We start from the raw sequence: 25,232 nt of genomic DNA, 5'->3' as shown, positions 1-25,232 counted from the left end.
ACCCACAAGTCATTGCAACGTTAAAACAGGACGTGTGCTCAGACTGTCATAATAAAATGTTACAATTAAAACCGTATGGATTAAAGAGAGAAAAAACACATTAAATCAGACTATTTATTAAAAGGAAAGCATGATTTAAAAATACCTCCAATCTTATGAGGAAAGAGACTGAAAGACGCTCAAATCAGTAAAAAGTATGAAATGAATCCCCTCAGTTGTAAATCATATTTATTAGCGTTGCCACGGTGACGTGACATGTGGCAGTGCTGTCCCTTCTTATTTACACCATCTAAAGCACTGGCTCTCACTCAGGTGACAGGAGACCTGGGGGTCAAGGGTCAGAGGAGTCTCCCCCTAGTGGCCAGGAGGGAGAATGCTGCTTTAATGGGCCCTTTGGCACCGGGCCGATCCGAAAGAATAAACAACTTTGACTTCAAAATGCAAAACTTAAGCCCACAAGTTGACTGAAAAGTAGCAAATAAACATGTTTGTAGAGCTTCTGTGAAATGGGGAAAAGACTTCAAAGCTTCATTCAAACACAAGTTTTGGAGACTTCGGATCCAAATAACAGCTGAGATGGACTGGTGTAAATGTAGTTTGTAAATAATTTAGACATGTGACCTACAATCTGTTAACCTTAAACTGTGAGAAAGTGTCTGCTAAACGAAACACACACATCTGTTATGTGACATCACGCCTCGGCCCTCCGGCCTCCTGACCTCTACGCGACCTCTCGAGAGGCCGGACCGTTGTGTCTCTATGGCAACCAGGTTGACTCCGCCCCTCAATGGGAAATATATGTATGTGCAGGTTTTTCTTCTTCTACTCCCCGATTGGCTCTTTCAGGTTCCTGTCCTCTGATTGGCCAGCCAGCAGGGCAACTCTCCACATCTGGAGGAACAAGAAACAGAATGATAATATGACAGCCAGATGTGTAGGACAGCCAGATGTGTAGGACAGCCAGATGTGTATGGACCTGTCCCTCAGCGTGGGCTGGCTGCTCAGGAAGCTCATCTGCTGCTCCAGGCGACACACTCTGAAGGCCAGGTAGCAGGAGGAGAGGACCAGGAAGAAGACGCTGGGAAAAAGAAGTCTTATTATATGTATGTATACACACACACACACACACACACACACACACACACACACACACACAGAAACACACACACAGAAACACACACACACACACACACACACACACACACACACACACACACACACACACACACACACACACACCGTGTATTACTACTTGTGTACTTTGTGGTACTCACAGCAGGATGAAGAGTTTCAGCAGCTGGTACTCCATGTGACCCAGTTCAGGTACTGGTTCTGTCAGCAGAATGGTCTCGGTCTCCAGACTGCTGTCTGCACACGCACACAGGGGTCAGGGATGCAGCGGGGGTGGAGGGTTGATCGGGGTCAGGTGATCTCACCTGTGATGGTGTGTGTGATGAAAGGTGCGTCTGCAGCGAGGCCGGGGGAGGAGCTTCCCAGAAGGTCCGGCAGAGATGAGGACACAACCGGGAGGGAAGGCTTCCTCCTCCACTTCAACACCGCCGGGAACTCGTCCTTAAAGAGACGCCAAGAGAGGGGACAGCTGTCAAGGGAGGGGACAGATAGCAAGAGAAGGGACAGACGGTGAGGGAGGGGACAGATGTTTACCATGGAAAGAGAGATCGGTTCCTCCAGAAACTGCTTCAAACTCAGACTCTTCCCGTTCACCTGCAGTCAGACAGGAAGTCAGACAGGAAGTCAGACAGGAAGTCACATCACACGAACAGGAGCTACCGATCCACCAACCTGGAGGTGAGTGCAGATTCTGCGGAGGACGTCGTAGACGCTGTCTCTAGACAGCAGGGACACAAAGACGTACTGCGGAGACATGAACACAGAGTGAAGCGCTGTTTGGTTATTATCATCTTGTATTGAGGGGGTTAGTGTGTGTTGTATTAAAAATAAAAAAGTTTTAACTGTGTATTTTCAGTACAACACTGAGCAGTAAACATGTTGATGAGAGGCGGTACCTTCTGTGCCGTATCCATGGTGATAGCCAGGCCGTTGGGCACCAAGCCGGCCGTCCTGTGTTTCTTCACCAGCCGAACGGACACCACCGGGATGCACACCTGCAGAAGGCCTTTTATTGTGAAAGGTAGAGCAAACACTTCCTGTCGTAATACCAAGAAGTACATTCCCTGAAGTATTTGTGTATAATTTTGAGGTATTTACTGTTTACACATCTTTTTGCTACTTCTACTACATCTATTGTAACATTATTTTGTTATATAATGAAATACCATGTTATAAAAGTATATATAATGAACAGGGAAAGGATGTTATACTCTGTACCAGCAGCACATAACAATAAAAATAAACCACATTTAAGAGCTACAACACGTGATGAATAGGATATATTTATAAATTATTTTAAGGATGTAAACTAAGTGGTTGAGGGCTTTAAAAGCATCACATATGTATAATACATGATACACATATATGTATACATGTATGTATACATATATGTGTACATATACATAGAGAGGAGGGCGCTTCTTTCTCTCACCTTGATGTCTTTACCAAACAGGTTGGCATAGAAACAGAGCCAGTTCCTGGAGATGTAGAGTCGTCCCTGCAGCAGGATGTCTCGCAGCAACGCACACGAATACACTACAGAAGAAGAAGAAGAAGCAGGTACACAGGTGAGACTGGAAGAGACACTCCGTCTCTAATCAATTGTTCTCATCAGGAGATCTTTCCTGGAGACAAGACAAGAGCTTAGAGCAGATATAGAAGAGGGAAGAGACTAGGGATGATAGACAGGGGATATAAGACAGCGTAGGGACAGGTAGGGACAGGCAGGGACAGGCAGGGACAGGCAGGGACAGGTAGTGACAGGCAGGGACAGGCAGGGACAGGCAGGGACAGGCAGGGACAGGCAGTGACAGGCAGGGACAGGCAGTGACAGGTAGTGACAGGCAGGGACAGGCAGTGACAGGCAGGGACAGGTAGGGACAGGTAGTGACAGGCAGTGACAGGTAGGGACAGGCAGGGACAGGCAGGGACAGGTAGGGACAGGCAGGGACAGGTAGGGACAGGTAGGGACAGGCAGTGACAGGTAGGGACAGGTAGGGACAGGCAGGGACAGGTAGGGACAGGTAGTGACAGGCAGGGACAGGCAGTGACAGGCAGGGACAGGTAGGGACAGGTAGTGACAGGCAGTGACAGGTAGGGACAGGTAGGGACAGGCAGTGACAGGTAGGGACAGGTAGGGACAGGCAGGGACAGGCAGGGACAGGCAGGGACAGGTAGGGACAGGTAGTGACAGGCAGGGACAGGTAGGGACAGGCAGGGACAGGCAGGGACAGGTAGTGACAGGCAGTGACAGGTAGGGACAGGCAGGGACAGGCAGGGACAGGTAGGGACAGGCAGGGACAGGTAGGGACAGGTAGGGACAGGCAGGGACAGGAAGTGACAGGCAGGGACAGGCAGGGACAGGTAGGGACAGGCAGGGACAGGCAGGGACAGGCAGGGACAGGTAGGGACAGGCAGGGACAGGCAGGGACAGGTAGGGACAGGCAGGGACAGGTAAGGACAGGCAGGGACAGGCAGGGACAGGTAGGGACAGGCAGGGACAGGCAGGGACAGGTAGGGACAGGCAGGGACAGGTAGGGACAGGCAGGGACAGGTAAGGACAGGCAGGGACAGGCAGGGACAGGTAGGGACAGGCAGGGACAGGCAGGGACAGGTAGGGACAGGCAGGGACAGGCAGGGACAGGCAGGGACAGGTAGGGACAGGCAGGGACAGGTAAGGACAGGCAGGGACAGGCAGGGACAGGCAGGGACAGGCAGGGACAGGAAGTGACAGGCAGGGACAGGCAGGGACAGGTAGGGACAGGCAGGGACAGGCAGGGACAGGCAGGGACAGGTAGGGACAGGCAGGGACAGGCAGGGACAGGTAGGGACAGGCAGGGACAGGTAAGGACAGGCAGGGACAGGCAGGGACAGGTAGGGACAGGCAGGGACAGGCAGGGACAGGTAGGGACAGGCAGGGACAGGTAGGGACAGGCAGGGACAGGCAGGGACAGGCAGGGACAGGCAGGGACAGGAAGTGACAGGCAGGGACAGGCAGGGACAGGAAGTGACAGGCAGGGACAGGCAGGGACAGGTAGGGACAGGCAGGGACAGGCAGGGACAGGCAGGGACAGGCAGGGACAGGGAGCTCACCCTTCATGAGGATCTCGTCCTTGGGGACAGTCTGGAACAGCTTGTGGTACTGGGAGTTGTACTTGCTGACGGTCTGTGGAGACATGGTCACATGACCCAGTGATCGTACGCTTCAAATCGATGGAACAGTCCAAGTTTCCATGTTCACTTCCTGTCGCTGCCTCTTTGACCAGGTGATCATTTTAAAACACAAAGGTTAATGAATAGTGATGTTTAGTTTTATTCACTGTCTTTTGTCTTATTATCATTAACACAGATGTTTCCTCTTATTGGAGGGGCTGATCAATAACTGTGATACTTTTACTTCTAACAGACTACTGGGATAGTTTTGGGTGGAATATTGTTCCCTGCGTATTGTTCTGGTTCCTGATACTCAGAGGTTACATCATCTAAATACACCTGCGCGCCTTTATTCTCTCGGAGACTTCCTGACTTCCTGTTTCCTGTGTGAAGCAACAAAGACTGAAACAACAGAAGCAGAAGCCGAGCCCCTGAAGACGGGTTTAATCTGTTCTTTAAACCCAAATATGAAACTCAGAGCTCCTGTTTGATTGATTTATTATTATTATTATTAATTATTTCTCGTCGGTGAGCAGAAACACTGAAGCTCTTTGAGGCTTTGAAAGTACTTTTAGGGAACTTGTACACACATTTTCTGCTACTTTACACTTGTACTTTACTACATCGGAGATGAAATATTGTATTTTTACTACATTTGTCTGTCAGCTTCATTTACTTTAACAGAAAATAAAACAAACCTAAGTCAACTTTGATGTTTGTTCTATAAAAATAATAATAATTCATGACTTCTACTTCAAATGAGCTTCTCTTAACCAGATGAACGCATGAATCTATTAAAATAATTACACAAGAGTATAAATCATTCTGCATTAATATCACCCAAATCTTTTGTACGTTTTGTACGAAAAAGATTCTTCCATTTTTTTGTCTTCAAGGACAAATGTGAATGTAATTAATAGAAGTAATAGAAGTACAAGCTGTACACATAAAGCTTGGTTTACTTCAGGTCCTCAAAACAACAAAAAGGAATGAAATGAATAAATCTCTCTGTGTCACTTAGATATTTAGATTTACTCTGTGGACCGAAACGTCTGAGGTAACTGTGTGTGTGTGTGTGTGTGTGTGTGTGTGTGTGTGTGTGTGTCTGTCTGTGTGTGTCTGACTCACTGATCCTCTGTAACACTTCTTCACGTCTTCGTAGGAAAGATCGTCGATCAGCTGCAGCCTGGAGGACAAACATTAAATGTCTCCTCATTAAGAGACACCTCGTGACATCACACTTATGACATCACACCTCATCACATGACATATGAACAAAACGTCACAGCTTTACACCTGGGTGTAAAGAGCTTCATCTCAACTGGTCTCTGTCACACACACACACACACACTTTGTCCCAAGTACTATGACTCAAGTATCGAGCAAAGTACTGAGAAAAGTACTTCTTCCTCTACCATCATTACGATCTCTGTGAAAAAAAGGGGATCCGGGCCAGAAGTAAAAACTCCCATCAGCCACTTGTGTTCGTTAGAGCCACTGGAGCATGGAGAGTGTGTGTGTGTGTGTGTGTGTGTGTGTGTGTGTCCCAGTGGACAATCACCCCTTTCACACACTCACACGAGATATAAAGGAACTAATTATGCAAACAGTTTGAGTCTGAAAGCGCCGCACAGAGAAAGAAATGTTGGAGTTTGATATTTTAAAAAGTAAAGCTGCACAAACTTCTCTAAGTTTAAAGTTAGTAACTTCACGATATTTATTGTTTGACTGACATTCGTTACACACATAAGAACCATTTACACAAGTATATGAAAAAAACAAAATCACTCAACAGGAGGGACATGAGATATTTATGTTGGATTATATAAGCATTTCTCAATGTAATGTAAAATACAAATATATAGAAACATATCCATCCAAAGATGAAATATACCTTCAAATATTAAATCATTAAATCATTTTATAGCCAAAGAGTTTGAAAAGCTTATAATTGTAACGCTGGCATGTCATTATTTGTGAGTTAATTGTTGAAAAACGTATAAATCTCTGCTTTGTTTAGTGTAGTGTGTGTTTAGTGTGTGTGTGTAGTGTGTGTGTAGTGTGTGTGTAGTGTGTGTGTAGTGTGTGTGTAGTGTGTGTGTAGCGTGTGTGTTTAGTGTGTGTGTAGTGTGTGTTTAGTGTGTAGTGTGTGTTTAGTGTGTGTGTAGTGTGTGTAGCGTGTGTGTTTAGTCGAAGGATTTTGACTCACAAAACTTCTATTTACATTTCTGTTTCTGCCTGTCTTGAATCCTGCGATTTCAGGTTTAGTTTATTTGTTTGTGGGTCTTAAGGGACCATTAACTTCCTGACAGCGACCACACACACACACACACACACACACACACACACACACACACACACACACACACACACACACACACACACACACACACACACACACACACACACACACACACACACACACAGCCTGTGGTTCTGCAGCTTCGTACGTGACAGGAATGATAGCAGAGAGGCTTTCCTCTCTGTTATTGTTTGTCCTGCACGTCTCCTCGTCTTTCAACCGCCGCCAAACACACACACACACACACACACACACACACACACACACACACACACACACACACACAATGTCAGGACTAATGAGGGAGTTGGTTAATTGCGTGGGATCTGGGTATCATCAAGTATCACCAGTGAGTCTCCTGCATCTAATGACAACATATAGGTCAGCTCACAGTGTGTGAGAGACGTTCCACAACATCTGGATCCACCTGCACAGTTCATAGGGCTGGTTCAGGTTCATAGGGCTGGTTCAGGTTCATAGGGCTGGTTCAGGTTCATAGGGCTGGTTCAGGTTCATAGGGCTGGTTCAGGTTCATAGGGCTGGTTCAGGTTCATAGGGCTGGTTCAGGTTCATAGGGCTGGTTCAGGTTCATACCAGTGGTTCAGGTTCATAGGAGTGGTTCAGGTTCATAGGAGTGGTTCAGGTTCATAGGAGTGGTTCAGGTTCATAGGGCTGGTTCAGCTTCATAGGACTGGTTCAGGTTCATAGGACTGGTTCAGGTTCATAGGACTGGTTCAGGTTCATAGGGCTGGTTCAGGTTCATAGGACTGGTTCAGGTTCATAGGACTGGTTCAGCTTCATAGGACTGGTTCAGCTTCATAGGACTGGTTCAGGTTCATAGGACTGGTTCAGGTTCATAGGACTGGTTCAGGTTCATAGGGCTGGTTCAGGTTCATAGGACTGGTTCAGGTTCATAGGACTGGTTCAGGTTCATAGGGCTGGTTCAGGTTCATAGGACTGGTTCAGGTTCATAGGAGTGGTTCAGCTTCATAGGGCTGGTTCAGGTTCATAGGAGTGGTTCAGGTTCATAGGACTGGTTCAGGTTCATAGGGCTGGTTCAGGTTCATAGGGCTGGTTCAGGTTCATAGGACTGGTTCAGGTTCATAGGACTGGTTCAGGTTCATAGGGCTGGTTCAGGTTTTGAGTTAATTTGCTCCGTTGGTGTTTCAGAGATTGAAGCTGCTCAGGAGATATAAAAAATATAATATATATAACGCCTCTGAGAGAGTTTAAACCAGGAGTGTCAAACTTATTTTAGGTAGGGGGCCACAGGCTGTCCACTTTGGGGTCACGTGGCTGGACCAGTCAAATGGAGGGAGGCTGCTGTCGACCCCCTGGTCTAACACATGCTCCACTGACACAGAGTGCGACCCCCACTGGACTATTTAGGAATAGCAGCTTCTTTTATAGAAATGAAAATCTCTGTCTTTCAGTCATTTTTACACTTAGTCATCCGGGGGGTTTGGTCTAAACAAAGCGTCACATCCTCAGCAGCATTACAGACATTATGCTCAACTCCTCCTTAAATAAACACTTTTACAGACTTGTTTTATCTTACTGTTTAAGATGTAAGGGTCAAAGGTCAGAATATGTCTCATGTGGCAATTTGAAAGCACTCTGAGGCCAATTTGGGATTTCGGGCTTCACTAATAAATTTGATTGAAATTGACAGGTGCAGTCAGCATACGGCCACGCCCCATTTTCTCTATATAAGGTAACATTTGGGCCGAGAGGAGAAAGCAGCAAACTGTCAGTCACTCACCTGAAGGGCAGGGGGCAGTGTCCGTCCTCCTCTCTGGGGGGCTCCATCTCATGGGAGTGCAGCAGGCTGACATCATCACCTGGCTCCATATTCTCAGACATCATCGTTGTCTGCCTGACGGGGGGGTGAGGACGGGTCTTTTAAACGGGTTTTTTAAATGTACCACACTGTTTCTGAAATGAGGAGGCGAGCGGGAGGCGGAGCCAGAGAGGCATCATCAGAGAACCAGATTCTAAATATAGAAGTGTGACCAAGAGATGATCCAGAAACACCTTCCTGCTTCTGGTCCTACAAACACCAGCCTTTACTTCGTCCTCCGAGGAGGAGTCAAGTTACACTCAGTTTAGACAACGGGGCTCTGTCGAGGTTTAAAAGCTGAAAAATACGACATTATAAAACGGTCCTTGAACACATCACATGTTTAGCAAGAACACTTCATTCTCATTTGAAAAGTTGCCTTCAATAAACAGTTAAATTGAGCCAGATTAGGTCAAACTTGTGATGGTTATGATTATTATAATTGAGGTGCTGCATCCGTTTCTTGGACAAGAGGCACAGTGTCGGTTTATTTCCTGTTTTATTTTGTAGTTTTCTGTCGCTCCCTGGGTTAACCCCACTTCCTGCCGTGTCCCTGTCCTCCCGAGTATTTGAACCAGTTGTGTCCCTTGGACCAGTCGATGTTGTGTAGTCTCTTTATTCCTGGTCCTGGTTGGCTGTGACGCATTTGGGTATTCTACCTTAAATAAAGTCTTTTGTTTTGGAAGTCTGCGTCTCTTTAGTGTCCCTGGACTTCCTATGAGACTAGTATTAGAGTAAATACTTTGAGTACTGTGAGTAGATTCAGTACTAGAATAAATAATCAATGTAGAGATAATAGAGTACTGGGATTGTAATGGTGTTAGTACTAGAACGACTACAGCTCATCTGCACTGTGTACTGGTACTAGTACCTGTGTACTAGTAGAGGGCGTCGCTGAGGGAGGGCACTGATTGGTCGGATTTGAACAGGTGACACACACACACAGTAAGACACTACTGGGATATTCTCTCCTGTTTCCATGGCAACAGCAGGAGAAGGAGGCCGTTCAGTTTTCTCGGGATCGATCGGATGTCCTTTTTTGTTGGGGTCTGCTGATGAAGAACCGGGTCGATACGCGCTGCATCGGACCAGAGCCACAGCTTCCTCTCAGGAGCTTCTTTACATCCCATTTACATGTTTACATCAAAAACGCGTGTGTATCTTATTCTCAATGTTGTCATGGCAACCTCTACCCCTGTTTATGTATGTACTAGTACTACTGTACTAGTACTGTTACTACAGCACGAGTACTAATTTACCTTAAATATGTCAATATATAACATCTACTGCATTAATTAAAAGTAGTAATAATTCTACATGATGAACTTTTTTACATTCATGTATTGGAGCATTGTTGACGCAAGGAATGAATGAATAAAAATACTATATTTGATGTTAGAAATAAGATATGAAGAGATATGACAGTAATAATAATTATTTATATAATAAGTAGGTAAATAGAGAAAATGCTGCTACGACGAGAGTACGGCGTTGGTAATTAATATAAATATAAATCCATATTATCTGTGTGGTGAGGACCACCTGTAGCACCAGGAGACACTCAAGGACCAAAGGTGGAAATGAACTACAGTTGCCATGGTGACAGGTATGATCCTCACATTGCATCATCCCTGGCAGGTACTCCTCCTGGTTTCCATGGAGACCACTTTTGGCTCCCAGGTCTTCGGGGGGAGTGGGTTTAACCACGAGGCCCGTTTCTGCAGGAGGAAGAGCTTTGTGACAGGAGGAACATCTCAGTCAGGAGAAGGTTCTACATGAAGCCCTTTGGGTCTAAACGGATCCTTAGTGGCGTCTGGTTCAAAGACTTTGGATAGAACCTCCTGAGGGTTCTGGGTAAAACGCTTTTTTACAAATGGACTTTTATTTAACATGCAGGAATCATTCAAAGTGATGATGTCATCCTTTACATTTAATAAACAATCGTTGTTGTGTCCAAGCAGCAGAATCTATGCAAAACATGTTCACTCACTTCCATATGAACACAAGTACTTTATACAGTACTACATCTCACAGGTACTTACATTTGAGTACTTTGTTTTTTTACTTCTTGTATACATAAAAGGTAGAATAAGTAGGCTACTATATCTTATGTAAAAATAGAAATGTAGAAATATTCTGTTAAATATTAAGTCCTACCTTGAAAATATTACTAACGGGCACAAAAGATTCATTATAAAAATACCCTGAAAGTTCCCATTATGCTGAATATTACTAGTTCGATTTTATGGATATTTATGGCTGATAGATTTTTCTATTTGTGTTCATTGATTATATTTTATTTATTTAACCTGAAATGTACATCGTGACATTCCTTCACTGGTTCACTAGTTACCATAAAAATGCTGATACTTATACCACATGATCGCAGTACTCCGCACGGAGGTACTACTGCGTGTACTGACGCATGTTCCTGTACAGCTCGGCTTACCTTTGCGTACTCTCCCGTCTTCAATCAGGTCCGTCGGTGTACTGCAGGTACTCTGTCCATCCGGCAGCATCGAGCCCACGGACACACGGCCCGTCCGCGGACCCGCTCCATCAAGGTACCGACGAGCCAACATGGAGGGCGCGGCCTTCAAAATAAGAGCACACTATGTGCAGAGGAAAGGGACAATAAAAGCGTTTGAGGGGTGGAATATACAAAGGCCCCGTTAATGCTGCACGTTATTCATTCACAATCTAGAGAATCAAGGAAGAAGTCCATTAAACAAAGATGCACGCACAGACACACAATCTTAATAAATTCACCTTCATTTTATTTTGACACCTTTTATTTGGCAGCGAATAAAACAATTTCATAAAAACGGTCAGTGAACCTGGCCCCAGGAAAGCGGTCATGTGACTAATCACACGATGATTGTTACAATAACATGAAAATGCGACACGCGTTTAAGATTATAAAAATAAAACGGGAAGCTTTCTGTGCATCGTGTCTTCCGGTCTGAGCCAAGTGTGACGTCACCGAGGAGGAAACCACTTCATGGTCTGCTCTTCAATCAAACGTCTTCAGAGGTTTATTTACGCTAAATAAACGTCTTCTGTCCGGACACGTGATTCATGAGTCAGTGAAGCTTCAGAAATGCGGAGATGTTTAATTCTATATTTTATTATTCAGATTGATCAAAACGGCTTTTGATCTAGACGCATTTCATCTGTAAATACTAATGAAACCGTATCTGTATCATTTAAACACCTGAGAAACAGCTTTAAATTGACTAGAAACTCTAATATTTTAACATGTTTAAATGTTTCAGTGAACTTTAACGGAGCAGCGGCGCCCCCGCGAGGCAGAACCACCGCACTACGTGACGTCACGGGGTACGTCATGTTGAAACTTAACTTACAGGAGGCTCAAACAGTCGCAATGTTTTACATTGGTTATGATGTTTTGTCACCTTTCTGCTTCCTCTAAAGACGACCAATGATCCTCTAGTTCATCACAGGGCGAGCCAGACGATGTGATGACCTTTGACCTGTTCCTCTTCATGTCAGAACCCACACTGGAGCGGCTGGTTCCTCCCTCACCGAGGTCACGACTCTTTGCTCTCTGATGACATCAGGACCACAGAGAGCCTTCACATCTTCACACTAAACAGGTGGAGAACATCTGGGGATGAAGTTTAATTAAACTGATGAATGCAACTAAATAAAAGTTCAAATGTTTTTATCCATTTAATCCGGTTTCCAAAGTTACATTTTCCCCCAAATAGAAACACTGTGGTTTGATGTCGTGTCGTTAGAGGCTGAAGATTCTTTTATTTAATGTTGTTGTTTAAAACAAAACTAGTGAAAGAAAATGAGTCAAAACTTCTGAAAGGTTTTCAACCTCCAATAGACATTCCTACAAAATCATTAGGGGTGAAAGGGGGGGGGTGCAATGGAGGAGGGGGGGGGGGGGGTAACAATAATAATCCAGTAGCGGCGGTAACTTAAATCTAGAGTTGGCGGGTAATGAAGCGTAGAGATCTCAGCGCTGATTGGCCCATCATGTCAAACATGTTTAATTGTGAAGGTTCAACGTCACTCTTTGTCCTCTGATCTCAAAACGACCCTGACCCCCCCCCCCCCCTCCTTGAACTGATGACATCACAATGACTGTATCTCCTAAACACATCTATGATGTCATCCCGATGTTCCTTTGTCAAAGTGGAGGTTTTGAACAAGTTATTCAGCAACAAGTGACGCAGCGGTGATATTGACCAATCATCATCTTCCGACAAAGAGGAGGCGGAGCTTGGCGCCGTTCACCAGCTACAGGTTTAATATCAGATCAACAACAGTAGAAAAAAACAGAGGCAGAGGCTACCAGACAAAAGAAGAGTAGGAAATCCAACAGGCTCTTTAAAATAATTCCTCTGTACAGTATTTACACACACACACACACACACACACACACACACACACACACACACACACACACACACACACACACACACACACACACACACACACACACACACACACACACACACACACACACACACACACACACACACACACACACACACACACACACCTCTGATTGTTCCGTCCTCCGTGTGAAGCTGAGACACTTCCAGGAGAAGGTGTCAAGTCCAGAGGTCAAAGGGTAAAGTCTGGGGGGGGGGGGGGGGGGTTGTAGCAATGTGAAGCGAAAACAAGCCCCTTGACTGCTAATCCAGACAGGAAGTGACGGTGACCCCCCCTCCTCCTCTGAATGATTCTGCAAAAGCAGACCTCCACCCTCCCCAACTCCACCCGAGCACCGGGGAGCTGTGAGGATCCAGCAGAACTCCATCCTGATGTCCCGAGTCCAGCAGGAGGGCGTGTGTGTGTGTGTGTGTGTGTTGTGGGGGGGGGCAGACAGCCGGACGTCCAGGCTCAGAAATCAAACGTACACAAACACCATTGAACTGATGTCCAAACAGAAGCGCTCTTCCTCACGTGATCTGGTCACATGACTCTGGAAAGGATTGATGTCGGCCAATCACGTGTGCCTACGGGGGGAGAGAGGCTGTCATTGGTCAGAGGGGTCACATGGTTCTCGTTTAACATGTTGGTGTTTAACGATAACACAAAAAAGAAAGTTAATCTTAAAGGAAACATCAAAGTGTGAATTTACAGTCAACTTCTTACCTATATACAAATATACATTTATGTATTCTTTTATATTTAAATATTTATACACAAATACAAAATATCTAAAATATATGCATCATAATATGAGATATATATATTATATATATGATCAGTGAAGTGATTTATAATCCATATAATCATTTCTTAGATTGTTTGACTAAAAAGAACATAAAAAACGTTACTGGTTCTGATCTAGTCTGGGACGGGGGGGGCTTCCTTAGCTGATCTGGAGTCAGCCGTCATGACCCAAAACAATGCTCTGCACCTTGACCTTTGACCTCTGGGGTTCAGCCACATCCAACACTGGAAGTTGTGTCTCACCTGTCTCACCTCCGCGAGGGGGGGTACATGGACGGAGCCGATGCTTGTTGACTTGCAACGATGGCTGAGGAGGAGAGGCCTGAGAGACAGAGGGAGGGAGGGGGGAGAGAGGGAGGGAGGGGGGAGAGAGGGAGGGAGGGGGACACGCAGGCACACTGATGGCGTCATAGTTTCACCGAGGAGATGAACAGAATGTGGATAAAACAAGCGCTTCCTGTCTCACCTGAGGCGTAGGACAGGTCGTACTGCCCCGCCAGCAGTGGGTAGCTCAGGTGATGGTGCGAGGGCAGCATGCGCTGTGAGGGGGACGACTTGGGCCCCTCCCTCTCCCGCTCGTGGGGGGGCTTGGCGTCCTGCGTGGAGGGGGACTTGCTCTTGTACTGGCTGGCGTGCTGCTGCAGCAGCTCCAGAGCTTTGGCCTCTCCGGGGGGCTTCACCGTGGGGCTGGAGCGGGAGGGCTTCTCCACCTCCTCCTTGGCCCCGTACGAGGGGAAGGAGTAGCCCGGCGGCAGGTAGGAGCCTGGGGACGGAGAGCAGACTGAGAGGGGGAGGGGCTCGTCTCCATGGAAACCATGACACCCTTTCTGCTCAGGACGTGTTTGTGCGATTTAATCATAACAAACAAATAACATGGTGCATGATGGGAGTGTCTCCCCCTCTCACCGGGGTAGTTCTGCATCATGACGGAGGGCACGCCGCGGTAGCCTGGGGGGCCCGGCTCGTAGCCGTAGGCGTAGGGGCCGTGCATGTAGGGCACGTAGCCCTGGTGGTGCTGAGCCAAGGGGGAGGAGAACTGCATGTGCGGGTGGGGGTGGGCGTGCGGGTGGGGGGGCTGACGCGCCTCCTTCCCCCCCGCCCGGTGCTCCTCCGGGGGCAGCTGAGTCCTGCCCTCCCCCGCCCCCTCCTTCCTCTCCTCCTTGCTCTTCCTGTCGCGCTCCTCCTTCCACCGCTGCTCCTCCTCCGGCGGCTTGGGGGCGTCAGAGTACTTGTTGGGGTAAACGTAGGGCCAGAGGCGCGAGTCCGGCTCCTGGGGGGGCGGAGCACAGGTTAGTGGAGACGGGGGGGCCACAGGTTTAATTTTTGGGGAAGTAAACACATTTAGTGACAACTGATATAAAGTCAGTTTTATCGTCTCTTTTAGCCGCATCTGAACACACCTTAATTTTATTTTCTGTGTTTGATTTAATTTGATCATCTGTAGAGAAGCCTCAATGTTCTCATTGATCTTTGGTCAAGACATTAATTTGTGTCGGATGAATCTGAGCATTATGGAGGTTGATAATCGATTCTTTTGCAACTAGTGAACAGGAAGAAACCATATTTGGACTGAGGAGGACGTATATGTCAATCAGCGTTAGGCCCCGCCCTAAAGCTTCCCCTCTTTATGGTCTGTTTGACTCTAAATGGACCATCATTCACTAAATGAACATCACGCCGCCCCCTGCTGGTCAGTACATAAATTAAAGCAACTGAAGGAGCCGTGTTAGCGCTGCACTTACCTGTCTGTACCACATGGCGGGCTCTACACCTGCCGGCCTGGCCTCTTCCTTCCCATGATGCCCTGCTTCGCTCAGCTTCATCTTTAAACCCTCGGGCTGCGCGGCGGGTGCCTTCAGCTCCTCTGCCTTCGCCATGATGACAGACTTGGAATGCTCGGCGGTGGGCGGGGCCTCTTTGGGCTTGGCTGGGTTGTTTCCCCCCGCGGCGCCTAGGTCGGTGAGGCTGGGGGCCCTGGACAGGTTGGGGGGCACCGAGGCCTTCTGCTTCCACTCCTCCTTGCCACAGGCTTCCCGCTCTTTGCTGTCCGCCTTCTTGTCAGCGAGGCGCTGGCGGTCGTCACACTGCTGGCGGTAGGCGGGGCTCGAGGCCAGCAGGTGGGCGTGGTAGGCCTGGTCGGGGGAGTAGGGGTATGGGGGGACGAAGTACTGGTTGTAGTAGAGAGGCTGGGCGTACATGTTGGAGCGCTGCTGGATGACTGACGGCTGTTGAGGCCCCGCCTCCACTTTCCTCTCCTCCGGAGGCTCCACCTTCAGTTTGACCACCTCCTCCTCAGGCTCCTCCTCCTCCTTCTTCACCTTCACCTGAGCTCCCTCCACGTGGGGCGGCGGCGCTGGCGGCGCTCCCGGGCTGGGGTTGGGGTAGCTGGGGGAGTAGTAGGAGTCGTAGTTGGGGTAGTACGGTGACTCCTTGCTGGGAGCCTGGGGGGGGAACAGGGCCTTCTTGGCCCCCTCGCGGGGGCCCAGGTCGGGCTCGGATTTGACCTTCACCCCCTCTCCTCTGGCCTCGCCGTCCTCCCCGGCGTCTGAGATGTCCGAGTAGGCGGGGCTGCCGGTTTCGCCGTTCTGGTTGGGTTGGGGCCCGAGGCCCGCCTCCATGCGGCCGGCGGCGCCGATGGACGGGCTGGGCGCGTTGTCAGAGAAGCTGTACACCTTGTCGGCCTCGGCCTTGATGCTGGCCAGCCGGCTCTGGTGGGCTTCCGTGGAGCCGTTGAGCAACGGGTCGCACATGTCCGAGTACGGGCTCCGCCCCTCCTCCGCCCTCCCCCCCTTACCATTGGGGCTGTCCCCTTCCTTCCCTCCCTCCCTCTTCCTCTTCTTCTTCTTGTCCTTGGCGAGGGTGGGGCTGGAGGCGGGGTCCCCCCCAGGCGGGGGTTTGGACTGGACGCCCTTCAGCTGGGGGCTCTTGGGGACGGGCTGTACCACGGAGCCCATGGCGGGGGAGGAGGCCTGGGGGGCGTAGGGCGAGGGGGTGCTGGGCCGGCCCTGCTTGGTGCCCTTCTGGCTCAGTTTGTCAGATCGGCTCTTCTTCGACTTGCGGTCGTCCATCCCGTCGTTGCTGGCCTCGTCCGTCAAACACGCCGCTTCCTCGCCGCCTTCCGCCCCGTCGGGCTCCGCCTCCTTCTTCTTCGGCCTGGACGTGGTCTTCCCCGGCGAAGGCGACGGAGCGTCAAAACCCCGGCCCTTAGGGGTGGCGCAGCGGGCGGGGGAGATGGCGGCGCCGTTACAGGAGGCGGGGTCCGGGTGCGGGGGGGCGGAGTCGTCGCCGTACTCGCTGTCCCCGTCCTGGTCCAGCCGGACGTCGTGGTCGTTGTGGGCCCGGGCCTGGTGGTACTTGAGGCCGTTGATGTGCTTGTACTTCTTGTTGCAGCTGGGGTGGGGGCAGTCGATGAGCACGGGGGAGGGGCAGCCCCGCTCCGGTTGCGTGGCGGGCGCCAGCGGGTCACACGCCCCCCCGCTGGAGGTGGTCCTCATGTGCTTGGAGGCCTTGGTGTCCTCGGAGCTGGAGGTGGGCTCCATGTCGGAGGCGGGCTTGGTCTTCCTCTTGGCGGAGGGGGGGCTGGCCTTGGCGTCCTCGGCGGCGCCCGCCGTCTGGCTGCCTCTTCGTCCTTTGCTGTTAGCGGCGGCGGCGCCGCGCGTCTTGCCCGCGCCGCCGCTGCCCCGGTTGTCGGAGGAGTTGCTGTTGTCGTTGAGCGGCGTGTTGCTGGCGGGCCGCATCCTCTTCCCCCGGCCGCGCCCGCTACGCATCTCCACGTCGCTGGACGGAGACTCGCAGAACCTGCAGAGGAAGTCCAGACATTTCATCATTAACGCCGTCAACCGGCGCCAGCACTGAAAACACAGCGAGATGTTGATTAAAGCGCCGTAATGATTGTTATGAAGAGGTCTAAAATAAAGCCATTTAACACTTAGCACTTCCTGTCTCTAAAACCTACTACTTACCCGTCCTCATGGAACCTTCAGGTCTAAACAGCTTTTAATCATTTGAGTCACATGATGCAAAAACTCAGATTCAGGACCAAACGTGATTATGTCCTTCTGGCGTTTGTTTATCGCATTGCCGTGTGGCGTGTAGCGTGTAGCGGGGCGTGTACCTGGGGGGGGCCCAGTCGTGCCGGGTGCAGTCCAGCAGGGTTCCCACGTAGGTTTTGTTCCTCCAGGTGACGTTAACAACCAGCATCCCTGAAGAGAGACGACCACGGCAGGAAGCTCGGGTTAAAGGCCGTGAGTCACATGGTCAGAAGGTATAATTTCATTCATCCTCTTCCTCACGAGTTAAATACATAAATCTTGTGACTGTCCCCCTGAGGAGGCTGTGTCCGTCTCACCGTCCTCTGTCTCCTGCCACACGATGCCCTCCAGGTTGACGCTGGTGCCTGGCTCACAGGGTCCCAGGCACTCCGGCTCCGTCGCCAGCGCCGCGTCCGCCGTGTTCACCGCCACCGAGCGCGTGCGAACCATGATCTGCTCGCACGGAGACGAGATGTCGCCGACGGGGACGCCAGCGAGGAGGTGAAGAGGTGGAGGAGCAGGGGTGGAGACGGGAGACTCCATCTGTGGGGAGAGAGCGCTGACGTCACTGGATCCACTCAGAATACTCATCAATAAGTACATTGATCCTCACAACATGGACACAGATTAACCAGAGTCTAAATAAAGTTGCTTATGTGGTGAAGTTGGAAGCCTCGCCAGCCGTACCATGTGACCAGGACACGGTTCACAGGGTTGGCGTGCGATTCCAAACGTAATGGATACAAATGAAGAGATGTTTCCTCATTGTGCGTTCACACCAAAAGCGTGCGAGTAGACTCCATGCGGCTGGCAGAGGAGGAAGAAAATTTGACAGGCGGCGCAAATGTGAAGCGAATAAATGTCCTTTTTTGCCCGATGCTGTGTCACGAGAGCCAATCAGAGCCGAGATGCTCCGCTGGTCCTGCTGCCACAGCGTGGATACACACACAGCTGGACGCCTGTAAGTCAGTGTTTACTTCCATGGTGGACAGAGGAAATGATGACTGTCGTTACGGAGACTAGATACAGAGAGAAGCCACGCCCCCTTTGCGCCGCGTATGAAGCAGACGTGAATTAACTACAAGTTGGGTGAGTAAAGCATTTGCTTTTACTGTGAACGCAGCATTAGACACACATTTACATCACTATGCTCCCCCCAATGTGTTTCTACTTTCCCCTTTGACCCCCCATTCTGATACAAACACATACAACCTACAAGGGAAGTTAAATCAAACACCATGAACCGTTTTATTCAACTCTGTTCCAGTTATGTCCACCAGGTGGCGCAGTGGATGGAAGCCTCAGTGCTTCATGAAGCTTCATCTCACCATCACTAGTGTTTAGATGACCTGGAGAACTGACACGTGGAAAAAATACACAACGCAAACCAGCGCTGCGACTTGCAAAGACGGCGTAGCATCCAATCGGCTGCAGCCATAAGGAGCAGGCAGCCTTCCTGATTGGTCCAAACCACTCACCATAATGAGCTGGTTTGACTGTAAACTGTCATTTATTCTCATCATCGTCATGATCATAACCTGTTTGCTAAAGAGCGTTCTCTCCTAAATGAGCCGTGTAGAGAACTACAAGCTGAACACGCAGCTTCCATCAAATAGTCAAATTATTCAATAGAAACTAGTGACCCTGCTGCTTTAGAGGGTTGCATTGTGGGAAATGTAGGGTCCAATCGGTTTGGAGCTTGACTTCTACGTTGATCAATCTGTCGATATTCACTGTAGCAACATCCATACGCACCTAATCTAACCACACCTGTCCGTCAAAAGGCGACTCGGTGTCCCCCCCGATGAGGTCTGAGTGAACCCTTACCTTCACGCCAGCCGCTTTTTTGAGATTCCGGCAGTCGCCGCTGTCTGGCTCCTCCATCGTCATGGCAATGGGCTGGCCAACCGCGTCCAGCGCCATGTCGCCAAGCTGCTCGGCTACGGCCGACTCCTGTTTTTGTTGGCCCTCAAAGGGGGCGATGCGAGGGGCCCCCGCCGGGAGGATGGGGGCCACCGACTCCTTCTCGGGGCCGATGGCTCCTGCAGGCCCCGCCTCCATCTTCTCCTTCTTAGCTTTCCCAGAAACCCCGTCTTTGTCCTTTTTTACCACGGGGAGGGCACGGGGGGGTTTGCTGGACTTGTCGGCCCCCTTAGTGGGGGTTGGAAGGTTGGGGTTCTGGCTAGGTGGGTCCCCGGGGGCCCGGCCACGAATCTCTTTCTTGGCTCCTTCTGGGGCCTTGGCGCTCTCCTTGGAGTTCTTACTGCGCTTGGATTTGGTTTTGCTCTCCTTCGGCTGCGCGGCGCCGACCGGGCTGACGAACTTCATGTTGTCAGCTAAAGCGGCCACGGCGCTGGAAGGGGCCGCCATGCCCCCCCCTCCCTCCTTGCCACTGGACATCTCCAGCTTGTCCTTCTCCAGGTCGGCGTCCAGGTCGATGATGAGGTTGCCCACGCCGATGTCCCACTCGTCGCCGCTGTCGTACGCCTCCACTGCGTTGGAGTCCACACCTTTCCCGCCTGCAGGGTCGCTGCTGAGGGACATCTTAGTAGGAGCGTCCCAGAGCGTTGCAGGAGGGCCAGGGGGGGGCCGTGCTCCTCCCAGCCGCAGGAAACCTCCTCAGGGCCGGGCCCCGCGCCTCCTCCCGGCTCCCCACATGGTCTCCTGCACACAGGAGGAGAGCTTCAGTCATAGATCCACTTCCACTGGGTTCCAGGTCCGATTGAGAAGAACAATGTTTAGGAACTGCTCTAAAGAAATAAGAAATAAAGACACTTTAATAAGGAGATGACAGATCCTAAAATATTTAAAAACATCACAGCAACAAGTAAAATAGTTTAATTCAATTCATAAAAACATCGTTTTCTACACTGTATTAAGAGAAAAAGACTTTGGCTAAAACGTAGTGAACATCTCCTCATACGTAAATTATAACTAATAAAGAACAAAAATAGTTGAGCACCAAAAAATGACTTCCACTGGAACCATTTATTCTATTCCATGTCATTTAGCGGATCCTTTGATCCAAAGCGACTTCCAATAAGAGCATTTCAACCACAAGGAAACAAACAAGAAACAAAGTGCAATTTGATCAAATAAGCCAGTTTACAACTTGTTATAGATCAGATCGATTAGGAGTCCAGTTTAAGGTCTACAGTGTGTTAGTGTGAAGATGTGAAGGCTCTCTGTGGTCCTGATGTCATCACAGAGCTCCTTCCACCATGTAGGAGCAGGGCAGCAAAGAGTCGAGTGTTTAGCTCTCAGTGAGGGAGGAACAAGCAGCTTGATGTTGGGATGGAGGATTCCACCAGGTCCTGGATGGAGACTGGATGAGCTGCAGAGGTGGGATGGCGGCAGCAGGGAGGGAGAGTTACAGTAGTCCAGGCAGGAGATGACGAGAGCCTGAATGATGAAGCAACCTCCACTAGAACCAAGAACCTGGGCCGTCATTATTCAATGACAGGCTTTTTCTCCCAGCAGCACTCTAGAGCCACTCAAAGTCTGAGTGGAGGTGCGTGACCTTTGACCTCCATCACACCACATGGGTGTTGTAATATAAACAGCCTTCAGCCCGAATGGCCCGTGAGAGTAAGAAAGAAACAAAGCATGTCATTTGCAGAGAAATGACCTTCTGGTGGAGTTTAACTTACATTTGAAATGAGATGACTGAATTGTAACATTGCTTGGTACTCATCATTGATAATTAACAATAAACAATCAGTAAAAAAACCTTTCAGGTAAAAGCTGAGGTTCGTTCCAAAGTCACGATATGTTTTATTAACTGGATATGAATGAATTGTTCTGTTGTGTGGGGCTTTATAATGTTGCTGCTTGTTCAAACACGTACGGCTGACCTTTGACCCTGTGTGGTGGGACTGATCTTCAAGAGAACATTTGAATATTCCATGTCTGGCAGTTTCGTGGTTTACTGACGCCTGCAGCGTCCCCCCCTCCCACCACGTCCCCCCGCCCTGATCACATCCCCCAACACAGTTCCACACGATTATAAGCATTGCGTTGCAGCCTTAAAAGGCACAAACCCAAGATGACAGTGTTCCACAGCTTTGGGGTGTTTCCCTACGATACCACAGTAGTTGAAACACTGGATTGAGGGGTTAGCTGGCTCATTAGCATTAAGAGCACATCGTTTTAAGCAGGCTTATAATAATGATTGTCTGGGATTTTATATATATATATATATATATATATATATATACACACATACATATATATGTATATATTATTCCCCCCGTGCAGGCAGTTCCACTGCATATCCACACAGTATCACTGTGCATGCACACATGGCACCTCACAGTGGACCCCAACACCTCAGACCAGATGGTCAGACAGGATGGGTGGGGGGGTTTAGGGCTAATCCTGCTGCGAATACAACTTAACTTTAAATGCTTTAACAAAAACACACTTGAAAAGCACAAACGACACAAAAACCAAGCTCATTTTAAAACAGGTCAGAGACCGCAGACTACACCCAAACTACATCAATATACTCCCAAACTACACCAATATACACCCAAACTACACCAAAATACACCTAAACTACACCCAAACTACACAGATATCCGCCCGTCTTTAAGCTGAACTGCGGTCGGTTCCTCCAGACTGCTCGTTAAGCCTAGTTTATGCTTCTGCGTTTTCAGAGAAACACCTTTTACTCCATCGAGACATTTTTCTAGACTAGCGTCAAAAGCTACGTGAGCTCACGCAGCACGCAAGGCTGTGATTGGTCGCCTCACTGCATCCTTTCCAGAGTCTCACATTTCCGGTTTTATAGCATAATTCTGCCATTATCCAAACAAAGATTTTTACAAGAGAATTAACCAGACTGAAGAGTCGGAAGAAATCCGTAAATATGAACACTTACACAACCCGTCATTGGGCGGACTATAAGGATGTCATGGGTCAATGAGTGTGTTTACTCGAAAAACCGCTGTTCACCAATTATATTGAAATGATTTAGTTAGCTAACGTTAGCTATGAAGGCTAGCTAACGTTAGCCAGAGTCCAGTCAGTGATATAGTTTCCTCTCCTAATAAGTTACTGCCATCTTGTGGTTAATCGCAAATCCTTTATTTTGGTAAAATACAATTAGCTGAGACTGCAGTTGACTGGGGGTTTAATGGTTTCATGGTTGGTGGGGGCAAAAATTGCCCCCTAAATAATTCCTACCTATATGTAACAGTCGACACCAGACACACAGCTCCTCACATTTGACTATGCTGCAGAGTATGTATGGTGACCCGCTGTGGGCCTCTGTGATTGGTTAAAACCAGTCACATGGTCTGTGGTTCAACACCTTTGTTTACATTTTGACTTCCTAATATATAGGCATGACGGCTGGTGAGCTCCACCTTCTGACCACCACTGTGCAGAGCCGCCTCTAAAACCAGCTGCTAGTGTAGCATAATGCTAATTAAACATTTATCTCCTTAATGTGTTCAAACTCAAGAGATTCAGATTCCATGATGACAAGGACGAATAAAAAATGAATGGAAACAAATGATATTGTAAATAAATACATAAAGCACCAAAAAAAATACAGATATGGATTCTGCATGCAAGTCATGTATTTATTAAGTTAAAAAGAGAAGAAAGCTGACTGCACGGGTCACACACTGTCAGTCCCATCCAAACCCCCACCAGGTGGACCCCCACCAGATGGACCCACATCACGTCAAAGGGCTCGTTCCCACAATCCTTCACGGAGTGAGGAACCTCAGAAGGTGGACGGCTCACTTTGGGACGAATGAATAGAGATCACTTTGAGGAACTATTAGACAGAAGTGATTTTTGTGGTCAGGCTTTTAAAAAACTATACAATGCATGTATGTGTGTTCACAAAAAACGTTATGAGTAAAATGTTTTATTATAATCAATAACTTTTTGTATCACATCTGCTGCAAAGACATGATAAATCCTAAATTACCCTGGTGCTATTCATATCATGTAGTTAGCATTAGCCTTACTACTGCTTAGCTCATGGGGTCAATAAACTTTGCGTTAAAGGATGATAAAATAAGGAAAAAAGGGGGGATGTATTTGTACAGAACCACAACATCGCCTCGAACCCCCAGACCCAAGGAGCTAGCTAACCTAGCTCCCTTTAGCTGAAATAATCGGCTAAGCTAGTGGCGGCGGACTCGAGCAGAACCCCATCTTAGCGCACTGCTCACACGCACAACAGCACCGGGGTGCAGCGGCATCAGCTGACACACTAACGCCAAACGCCCTCACGGACCTCCGCGGATCGGCACACGACCCAAACGACGTCCGCGGCGCGCTACGAGGCCAATTATCGGACGCGTCGCTGATTCGGTCAGGTGGACATTTTCTTTGCGGAAAAATGTACAGAAAAAGACCCAACTGCATAGCTAACACAGTGGCAAACCGCTAATTTCTTTAAAAAAACCAAATAACATCACACGTGTGGTTCGTTTAAACTGTTGACCTAACGTCCCATGTTGTCGTGTGATGGGACAAATGAAGCTATGCGGCGCTGTCAGAGCCATGCATCCATTATCGGACAAACGTTATGAGAACCCGCTTTCACCCACAATTTAGCTCCCTCTCATCCTGCGGTTCTCCGGCGCAACCCGTGTCGGCAAAACTACATTTCAAATTAATTAAGTGGTTATTTAGAGTATCGGAAATATTACAATAGCTCGGAAAAACGCTAAGCATCGGTCGGTGTTGAATGGAGTAACGGTAAACTGGACTGTTAAACGAAACGTTAACGTTACATCCAAATGGCACCACCGTATCCTAGCAACCGTAGCCATTAAAAGCAGTGTGACTGGCCGTAATACGAGCAGGGAAACTATTAATATATTGCAAAGGGGAATGAGCAGGTAAAATGTTTAAGCAAACGAGCAGGTTAAACTGCGAGGTGTCCGATAATGGACGCTTAGCACCTCCGGTCGCTCCAGACAAAGACAGCAGTTAGCTAAAGCTGTGCTAACCAGCTAACCCGGGGTTAGCATGCTGTCGCTGGTATTAGCTGGTTAGCTCAGCGTCAGCTAGTCGCTGTTAGCTTCTCAGCTTAGCAAGCTATCCCTCGTCCACTTACCCCGTTATAAGTCCCGATCCGACCCACGCTCATGTACACTCCATAGGTTCCGATAATCCCGGTTGAAGAACCACGGAAACAGTTAAAGCTCCCGGAATAACGCGCGTATCTGTCGGTTGCAGAGAGAGAGCCAGTCAGCGTGCTTGCGGCGGCTCACTGGACCGCAGCCATCACACGGTCACATCCCGGAGAACGCGGCTAGGCAGCGGGAAACACCGACATTCTGGACTCAGTTCTCGAGCCCGGATGAAGATGGTAAAATTAATCCCAGGTAGTACATGACTGGATGTGGTATTCCCAGGGCAGGGGTCCAGGTTATGGTTGAAGCCCCTCAAACAAGACCCACTCAGAGACACGGCCCGCAGACAGACAGGCTAAATGGCTGATAGGGTTCAATGCGAGCGAAACCCCGGAACGCCGGATCAGTGGAGTCACTGGACCTGGACTGGAGCGGCTGAGTGGAACTGGAGTCAT

At 48.9% G+C, this 25,232-nt stretch overlaps 2 protein-coding genes and 1 long non-coding RNA gene across 8 annotated transcripts; 1 reads left to right on the top strand and 2 right to left on the bottom strand.

Moving 5' to 3' along the window:
* Positions 1 to 213: 213 nt before the first annotated feature.
* Positions 214 to 11,023, bottom strand: LOC119195703 (GRAM domain-containing protein 2A). Of its 5 annotated transcripts, XM_037450858.2 has the most exons (13): positions 10,876 to 11,023; positions 10,046 to 10,159; positions 8,349 to 8,462; positions 5,413 to 5,470; positions 4,225 to 4,297; positions 2,564 to 2,667; positions 2,028 to 2,126; positions 1,804 to 1,875; positions 1,666 to 1,725; positions 1,437 to 1,572; positions 1,275 to 1,368; positions 977 to 1,078; positions 214 to 891 (listed from the first exon to the last, which is right to left on the bottom strand). In XM_037450858.2, coding segments are annotated over exons 2-13 (963 nt in total). In that variant the 5' UTR covers positions 10,048 to 10,159; positions 10,876 to 11,023; the 3' UTR covers positions 214 to 842. The 5 variants fall into 5 exon arrangements, with proteins under 5 accessions (XP_037306755.1, XP_037306751.1, XP_037306753.1 ...); XM_037450854.2 differs by having other exon boundaries at positions 1,437 to 1,725; XM_037450856.2 differs by having other exon boundaries at positions 1,437 to 1,725; positions 8,349 to 8,458.
* Positions 11,024 to 11,072: 49 nt separating this feature from the next.
* Positions 11,073 to 12,300, top strand: LOC134131219 (uncharacterized). Its single transcript, XR_009956616.1, has 3 exons — positions 11,073 to 11,508; positions 11,702 to 11,765; positions 11,881 to 12,300. It is a non-coding gene; the product is annotated as an uncharacterized LOC134131219 (long non-coding RNA).
* Positions 12,301 to 12,686: 386 nt separating this feature from the next.
* On the bottom strand, positions 12,687 to 25,152 carry znf609a (zinc finger protein 609a). Of its 2 annotated transcripts, none has more exons than XM_037450863.2 (9): positions 24,759 to 25,152; positions 19,502 to 20,424; positions 17,992 to 18,217; positions 17,758 to 17,845; positions 15,386 to 17,441; positions 14,550 to 14,913; positions 14,110 to 14,406; positions 13,887 to 13,965; positions 12,687 to 13,423 (listed from the first exon to the last, which is right to left on the bottom strand). In XM_037450863.2, exons 2-8 carry the CDS (start codon positions 20,216 to 20,218, stop codon positions 13,892 to 13,894), a joined length of 3,822 nt encoding a protein of 1,273 aa, XP_037306760.2. In that variant the 5' UTR covers positions 20,219 to 20,424; positions 24,759 to 25,152; the 3' UTR covers positions 12,687 to 13,423; positions 13,887 to 13,891. The 2 variants fall into 2 exon arrangements, with proteins under 2 accessions (XP_037306760.2, XP_037306759.2); XM_037450862.2 differs by having other exon boundaries at positions 19,502 to 20,338; positions 24,759 to 25,151.
* Positions 25,153 to 25,232: the final 80 nt, after the last annotated feature.

This window comes from Pungitius pungitius, chromosome 6 (genome assembly GCF_949316345.1).
Source record: "Pungitius pungitius chromosome 6, fPunPun2.1, whole genome shotgun sequence".
NCBI lineage: Eukaryota > Metazoa > Chordata > Actinopteri > Perciformes > Gasterosteidae > Pungitius > Pungitius pungitius.
Note: the sequence above shows the minus strand (reverse complement) of the source record. Positions and strands in the feature narration are given on the sequence as shown.